Here is an 8967-nt window from a genome sequence, read left to right on the forward strand (position 1 = left end):
GCCTCACATTGCAACAAACGACATACATTCAACTTCACAGCTACTAAGATAGTTGGCCAAGCAGGTACAAAGGCAGCCAGAGAAATGATTGAAGCCTGGGAAATGGGCCCCTTGTCAGTCAACCAGGAGTGTTGATTTACCACCATCTTACCAAGTACTTAAGAGCCCAGGCCTTGGTGGCACAAGAAAACAACAGCCAATGACTTAATAGCCCACCATCAACACCCCAATCAACAAATAAAAGACATACACAACCAGGTACCACATAAGCACTACACATAGAATAGCCCAAAGCACACATTCTGGTAAGTAGAAGTTCCCCGAGGATGGTCTCCGGCACAAGTCTGAAAGCTTGAAAGACTAAATCTCTGGTCCTTGTGACCAACTCAGATTGGATCCTACAAAACAATATCAATGTCTGTTTAATTCTAAAGTGTTCAGACTTTTTTGTTTTGTTTAAATAATAGAAAGTCTCTGTACAAATGTCTGCAGGACAACAATCTTCAATGTTCAAAAAAGATACTGTCGCCTTGTTCAGAGCCCAGTAGAGTCAAGTTTTGTATGTCCTCCAACAAATCAAAATCCGGCAGCATCAGGTGTCTGTGCACAGTGATATGCTGGTATTGGTCCCCACTTGCAAGACTATTGGAAGTCCTCTCGGTGCCAAATAAAACCAAAGAAACTTCATCTTTATTCTCAGCAAATACCTATAGATAGTTGAAAAATGACATGCAAATACAAGGTAGCAGTGTGGATTTTACTATAAAATCCTTCATTGCTAGAGCTTCATTTTCCCATTTAATCCCCATCGTATCATATATAAGCTTTCGTACTCAACTGCCAGTATATTGGGAGGATGGAGAATCAATTTGTTGAAACAATTTTTTAATCTAAATCAGGCATGTCAAACATGCCACGTCACGTGACGTCGTGCGACATATCAGGACTTTTTCCCTATTGTCAGCAATGGGGTGGGCATAGTTTTGCCATGATGTACCCGGCCCGCGGGCCGGCAGTTTGACATGCCTGATCTAAATAATAGCATATTTAAAAAGTCTGTTCTCCATGGAGTAAGAAGTGTTTTTTAAAAAACAACACAATACCTTCTTCCTTCTGCATCAAAAGACTAATAAAATAAATAATGTTTTAGAATGTGAAAGAAGGTATCTTCTTTAGTTTTAGCTTCATTTACTGTATATTTCTGCTTTAGGTAGCTCTGGGGAATGAGATACAAATGCTACAGTGGAAGAAATGTTCATGAAACACTTGCACCCTCCTCCCAAGTGGCTAAAAATGTCAGTTTCCCACCAGCACTTCACTTCATTAACCCAGAAGAGGCTTGAAGCTAGATATGACCCAGGGCCTTCAAGTACTAGACCGTAACATACATCCAATTGTACTGTGCCACATCTCCCTAATAAACATATTTTCAGCTAGACACTGCAAGAAATATAGAGCTTCTGCTGAAGACAGCCTTTTCTCCAATTTATCTTCCACCCTCTAAGATTTGATACTGAGGTTTTCCTAACATCATGGGAGCCATGGCAATAGAGTTCCTTGACTCTCTAGAACAGCTGACTGAAGGCCTCCAGAAATGGAAACACATAGCAAAGTTACATCAGTATCCATCTATTACAGAAAGAAGACAGCAAAACTTAAAACAGACCTGCAGTTTGCAACCCTCTGTAGTGATTTCTTGCTTATAACAACTTATATCATTACTGGTGTCCTTCGTTTACCTGTCGCTGCACAAACATTGTCATCACTTTCTTGGCTTGTTCAAAAGGAGACTCTTCTCCAGGAGCGGAATTGCTCATTGAATAATTAACATCCATGCATAGCACCACAGCAGTCTTTGAGGGAAAAAGAGACACAAACACAGATGGAATAAGATTAATGACAAGTAGATGACATAACGCAAGCACCTACACTTAGTCCTTGTTTGGCGACCACGTAACTCAGTTGTTATGTGAAGCAGTCATGACTGTTTATGATTTTACTTCACCTTTCCTCTGCCTTACAAACTTGCAAAGGCCATAATGCAGGCATTGGTCACAAAGTTATTTTTCCATCACCATCATAACTGCAAACAATTGCTGTGTGAGGCAATTGCTGAACAAGGAGTGTGTTTGTATTTGCTGTATTTGCTGTACCTTATTTACAATACTCAGTGGAGTTTTCTTGAGTAACAATATTTTAGATATATACATGCCAGGTACAAAAAGACCAGATCCATAGTAAAGGTCCAATTAAACTGATTTATTGCTAAAAAAAAAGCCTATGCACTTCTCAAGTAATGGTTAGCATCTGCTTGGAGTTAGAATTCAAAGGGGGTTGGACTTAGTCTACTTGTGAGTATGTAGGGATTCTTGGCTGATCCTTCTTTTAACTCTACCCCCAGGTACTGCCACTAGTTATCCTACAATACAATCCCATTGCAAAGAAAGTTACAGCCCTATATACAACCTCCTGAAAGTAAACACTGCACCTGTGAGATGTACTTCTGAGAAAACATTCATCTAATTGTTCTATCAGGCGGCTCCCAGCCGCCCGGTGCGCGCGCACCTCTTCCAACGGGCAGTGGTGCGCGCGCACCTCTCCAAATGGAGAGTGGCACCGCCCGTTTGGAGAGGTGCACGCGCACCTCCCCGAATGGGCGGAGGTGCGCGCGCACCTCCCCAAACCTTTGGAGAGGTGCGCGCGTACCTCCGCGCGAATGGGCAGCGGTGCCGCTCTTTCAGGAAGCTGCCGCGGCCCGTCTGTGAAACTGCCGAAAGCGGCAGCTTAGCAGACGGGCCGCGGCAGCTTCCTGAAAGAGCGGCGCCCCTGCCCATTCCGAGAGGTGCGCGCGCACCTCTCCGAACGACCGGAGTTGCGCGCGCACCTCCCCAAACCTTTGGGGAGGTGCGCGCGTACCTCCGCGCGAATGGGCAGTGGTGCCGCTCTTTCAGGAAGCTGCCGCGGCCCGTCTTGTGAAGCTGCCGAAAGCGGCAGCTTAGCAGACGGGCCGCGGCAGCTTCCTGAAAGAGCGGCGCCCCTGCCCATTCCGAGAGGTGCGCGCGCACCTCTCCGAACAACCGGAGTTGCGCGCGCACCTCCCCAAACCTTTGGAGAGGTGCGCGCGTACCTCCGCGCGAATGGGCAGCGGTGCCGCTCTTTCAGGAAGCTGCCGCGGCCCGTCTTGTGAAGCTGCCGAAAGCGGCAGCTTAGCAGACGGGCCGCGGCAGCTTCCTGAAAGAGCGGCGCCCCTGCCCATTCCGAGAGGTGCGCGCGCACCTCTCCGAACGACTGGAGTTGCGCGCGCACCTCCCCAAACCTTTGGGGAGGTGCGCGCGTACCTCCGCGCGAACGGGCAGCGGTGCCGCTCTTTCAGGAAGCTGCCGCTTTCGGCAGCTTCACAAGACGGGCCGCGGCAGCTTCCTCAAAGAGCGGCACCGCTGCCCATTCGCGCGGAGGTACGCGCGCACCTCCGGTCGTTCGGAGAGGTGCGCGCGCACCTCTCGGAATGGGCAGGGGCGCCGCTCTTTGAGGAAGCTGCCACGGGCCCGTCTGCAAAGCTGCCGAAAGCGGCAGCTTTGCAGACGGGCCGTCGCCGTCGGGCAACCGGGAACCGGTTCCATCTCATTTTTAAAAAAATGGCAGCCGCGTGCGTCCGCGCATGCGCAAAAAACCTTTTTGCGCATGCGCGTGCATGGACACACGCACGCGGCTCCCTCTTTTTTTAATTTGTGATGGAACCGGTTCCCAGTGGCTCTTTTTCTTTTTTAGGTTGCCGACCCCTGGGCTATACAGTAGTTTCAAAATGTTTATCAGAAAAACAGCACAGAAAGATAAACTAAAAGATTTTTAAAGGAGGATAAAAATCTATTCAATTATCTTTGCAGAATAAACTTTATTGTCATCAGAATAAAGTGTAGTACTGTTTAATGTGAAACAGCAAAAGTAAACATGGAATATTTAATTATGAGGAAGAAATAAAAACAATCTTCTCTTAATCTTTGCCTGCAAGGTATTTCTTTCTCTCCCCCCCCGCCCCCCCCTTAGGATGACCTTATCCCATTCCAATGCAAATTTTATAATGTTTGGCCCACAAGGAATTCTTTACTACAAACAGAAGCAGAACAAAAATGAAATATACTGTATATATGAAGATAAAAGACCTTGGAAAGTCAGATAATGCTGCATTTGCAAAACATTCCACCTTTGTTCTCTTTCATATATGTGAATAATGTTCTCTTTTAAAAAGATACTATCTTTACTTGTTAAAGAAATCACTATTTAAAATTCATAAATTCTTCTGAATGCTTTTTGCTCAAATTTAAATGTACTACTTATAATACATTATACCTGTATTATTTTTAAATCCTGTTGACTATCTTAAACTATAAGTTACAGGTAGTCCTCAACTTATAACAGTTCATTTATTTATTTTATTTTATTGAATTTATATACCGCCCTTTCCCGAAGGACTCAGTTAGTGACCATTTGATGTTACAATGGTGCTGAAAAAAGGGACTAATGACTATTTTTCATACTTATGATCATTATGAGCATCCCACAGTCACGTGATCAACATTCGGATACTTGACAACTGACTCACATTTATGACAGTTGCAGTGTCCCAGTTATATGATCCCGTTTTGCAACCTTCTGACAAGCAAAATCAATGAGGAAACCAAACCATGTTACTGATTTAACAATTGCAGTGATTTTTTTACAAATGTGGCAAAAAAGTCATAAAATGGGGCAAAACTCACTTAACAAATTTCTCACTTAACATAAATTTTGGAGTCAATTGTGGTCGTAAGTTGAGGACTACCTGTATTTGGCGGACCAATAACGAACCAATAAAATAAAAGAGAGCATTAGCATTAAACACCCTAGTTCAAATTTCATCTCCTTTTCTATACAGCTCATGGAGAGCTAATCCTATCCCAGATGTTGTTGTGGCCCAAATAGTGTATGACTTTCATAGTAAAGGAGTAAGAAACACAAATTAAACAAATTAAAATCCCTGTACAGTAACACTAGTCTCATCAGTGACAGGATTTAAAAGAAGTTTCCTACAAAGAAATAATGAAGCTGCTGCTCAAAGCTGTGTTTTAGCCAGAAAGTTACTCCAAAATGGATGGACCAATATGTTGGAATATTACAAAATCCCTTGAGTTGACTGCTACACTACATCCTAAAATTAATTTCATGCTTGAACCTAATCAGGTTTTGGTACTGAAACTGCCATGCAAGGGTGACATTTGCCAGAAGAAAGAACGAAGTGTACTATAGCTAATTATATGGGACATCCCAACCTTCTTCTAAAAAAATATCCACTCCACTCAGCCTGCCTCCTCACTGACCTAAATATTGGTAGTTCTTGCTCCCATGTGGTCTGATTCTGGATAAAAACCCTAACCCCATGCTGCCTACAGTGTGTGTGTGTATGTGTGTATACACACACGCACCTTCAAATCAGCATTGACTCCTGGGATCCCTCCAGTTTTCTTGACAAGGTTTTCAGAAGTGGCTTGCCCTTGTCTGCTTCCTAGGGCTGAGAGCCAGTGACTGACACATGGTTACCCAGCTGATGTTGTGCCTGAGATGGAAATAAAATTCAGTCTTCTGGTTTCTAGCCTGGTGCTTAAGCTTTCCTCTCTGGGGCTAAGAGAATGACTGGCCCATAGTCACTAGCTGGTTTCCGTGCTTAAGAGAAGACTAGAACTAACTAGAATATGGCAATTTGCAGATGCTTTTTTTTTGGGGGGGGGGGGACATGAAGATATTTTTTATTTAGAGTTGACTCCTGATGGCTGTCTGGACCAGTCCCTGCAGTTTTCTTGACAAGCATTCAGAAGTGGTTCACCACTGCCTGCTTGCTGGGACTGAGAGGGAAGCCGCCCTTGTGCTAAGGTGGGACTAAAATTCAGTCTCCCAGTTTCTAGACTGATACCCTCACCCAGGGGTCAGCAACCTGAAACAGTGAAAGAGCCACCGGTTCCCTCACAAAAGGAAAAACTGGGAGCCGCAAAAAATGTGTGCACAGAACAGGGTTTGACTGAAGAGTGGAGCCAAGGCAAGATATGCACCTACCCTGCATATTTGAATTGATTGGTTGAACATTTTTAGTCCCCCCCTCTTTTTTTTGGACTGCACATGGCAGAGGACTGGGAGCCGCAGGAGACGGCTGAAAGAGCCACATGCGGCTCCGGAGCCGCGGGTTGCAGACCTGTGCCCTAACCACTATACCAAACTGGCCCTCACATCTATTATATTATTATTATTATTATTATTATTATTATTATTATTATTATTATTAGTAGTAGTAGTAGTAGTAGTAGTAGTAGTATCATCATCATCATCGACATAACGATGTGAAATTACAGCTGCCAGTTCTTTGGCTAGTATTGGCCTTCATTCCCCACAAGTTCTTCTCGCAGACCTAGGATGTCACAATGCATGGATGTAGATCCAGACAGTGGGTCGTTTTGTAATTGACAGATGGAAATTTTGTCAATGCACAGATTTTTTTATTATTATTAAAATTATTTTATGTACAGATGCGATGATTCAGCCCGACTCCCAGCAACGGGCAAGGGACCATCTGTCATTTAACAGCAGAAAATGCAGCATGAACTATCCCATTTCCTGGGGAATCCACACTTCCCGCTTCATCGATAGCTCTTGCTCCCTTGACCTTCTGCAACCTGTTCCATCCACTTCCCTAGTAGCGGGATCCATTTACACCCGTTTACTTCTAGTTCTTCTCCACGTTTCGAAAGCTCTCATTCACAAAAACAAAACGCTCTACGGCGGGAGGGGGCGAGGATATAGGAGAGAAAAGTTCAGTCGCTGAGCGTCGTCAGTACAGAAGCCAACACGATGGATAGTTAAAGAGGTAACCAATCCGCATCAAGCAGCCCCGACAGAGAAAGGAGGAGGGTGAGCAATTGATCTAGGCTTTTGCATGCTAAGAAGTTCCCTTCGTGATACCCGGTTGCTGCCGTCTCTGGCGGGAAAAGGCAGGCATTTATAAACACCCTGACCGCACTCTTCCAGCTCTAAGCCCGGTTTCTCACGTTACCTTTGCCCGCGACATCCTGTAAAGGCTCACGGTCTACCGCCACAATCCCGGCGACTCTTCCGTGCTTTACGGCAGTGAAACTTGTCCCGCCTTCCTCCAGACTGAGGATAAAGCCGACAGCGACGCTTGATGGCTGCGCCAGGATTAAAAGAAACTGGAGCGACTATCGCGACTGGGAAAGAAGAAACCGGAGACCGCAGGAACGAATAGCAGCAATGATCTCTGTGGAGATTGTCCAACCATCCGGGTCATGGTTGTCTCCAAAGCGTTTTTTTCCAAAAGGCAGCTGGACTTTGTTTTTGTTTTCTTTGAAAACGTTTGGCTTCCATTAGAACTGAAGAAGCTTCTTGGAGAAGAAGCGAAATGTTTTCAAAGAAAACACCAAGAAAGTCCAGTTGCCTTTTGGAAAAAGCACCTTTGGAAAAGCAGTGTTGGATCCCTCAAAGTAAAGCCAACCCTGGACTGATGCTGTCTGGATATGCAGTTTAATAACTTTATAAACTTAATAATGCCGGAAATGGATAGCTTCTTTATCAGAAACCCTATTAATAGTAAGGATCTATGTATTAACCCGCAATCATGACATCTTTCAGGACATTTTAGCTCCAAAGATCCTTCTTTGCATAATATTGTACTGGCATTTCAGACATGTAGTTATCAGTGCTGTTCCTTATAGGACTTGTCTCTTGTGCTTGTTTATCACAGGATTGGAAACTCTTGATAACCGACACCCATTAAATATGTGATGGTCATTGCACAAACCATGAATTTACATGTAATATAGATATTAATGTCCGATTAATTTTATTTGGATGAAAGGCAAAATCTCCATGGGCATCTGTGGTGCTAGTAAGAACAAGGGAGCAAATGACAAGTCTGTCATCTCATGTACTTTGTCTTGGCAGTTTTTTGATAACAGCATTGTTCACATGCCCTTATTTTGGCATTGCTAGTTTCTTGTAAATATTATTCCTTTTTTTTTCAGATTGAGCTCAAATCTTGGGAAGTTTCATGATTCATGAACACATCCAGGAAAGGGGTTTGTTTTTTGACAGTCCAGAAATGCTTAATAATTTCCTTCTGACTTTTGGATGGGAGGGTACATATGTGTGTCTTCTTAATTTAACATACAACCCTAGACCCTAGGAGACTTTTACCTATGAATTAACTAGGTCTTCTCTGAAGGTAGCGTTCAGAAGGTGCCCCCTGCAGTGACCATTTGGAGACAGTCCAACTAAAGAACCAAAGATAGAGCTCCCATAAATCATTATACCCATGTTTGTAGCCATTGCACCATTGTTGGTGGGGGTTTTTTCCAACTTCTTAATCTAGGCTACAGCCTTGGATTTCTTAATGGATTTGTTTAATTTTTTGGGATGTGGTTAATCTAGGCTACAGCCTTGGCTTTCTTAATGGACTACTTTTTATTTTTTCTGGCACATTGAAGGTTGGCTAGGTACAACTCCTTGCAATGACACTGGGCCACTGTTAAGGAAATTCTTAACTTGCAACCATTCAAAATTACAGTTGCACTGAAATTAGTGACATACAGCCTATCGGTCCATTTACAATCATTGCAACATCCCTAGGATCATATGATCAAAATTCAGGCACTGGGCAACCAGCATTTATTTATGATAGTGTATGATCTCAGCTGGCTTCCCACAAGCAAAGTCAATAAGGGAAGTTGGTTTCATTTAATGACTGCCTGATTCACTTAACAACTCCATTGATTTCCTTAACCATGGCAAAAAAGGTTTGAAAAATTAGCAGCAATTCACTTTAACAAGCACCCTGCTTAGCAATGGAAATTCTGGTCCAAGTTGTGGTTGTTAACTTGAGGACTACCTATTAAATTAAATATAAGACGTGGAGTGAAAAGTGAACAAACT

General features: G+C 43.7%; 1 protein-coding gene across 2 annotated transcripts in view; it reads right to left on the reverse strand.

Annotated features, from left to right (window-relative positions):
- Window positions 1–7139, reverse strand: part of XRCC5 (X-ray repair cross complementing 5) — a 62664-nt gene extending 55525 nt beyond the window's left edge. Inside the window, exons 1-3 of one of the 2 annotated variants that reach the window (XM_083349854.1) lie at window positions 7076–7139; window positions 1740–1853; window positions 524–707 (exon numbers count right to left, since the gene is read on the reverse strand). In XM_083349854.1, coding sequence (XP_083205980.1) covers window positions 524–707; window positions 1740–1853; window positions 7076–7090 — 313 coding nt within the window. In that variant the 5' untranslated portion in view covers window positions 7091–7139. Of the gene's footprint in view, window positions 1–523; window positions 708–1666; window positions 1854–7075 lie in introns of both variants that reach the window. The other variant, XM_083349855.1, reaches the window with a different exon arrangement.
- Window positions 7140–8967: the final 1828 nt, after the last annotated feature.

Source organism: Vipera ursinii (assembly GCF_947247035.1).
Source record: "Vipera ursinii genome assembly, chromosome: 1".
Lineage (NCBI taxonomy): Eukaryota > Metazoa > Chordata > Lepidosauria > Squamata > Viperidae > Vipera > Vipera ursinii.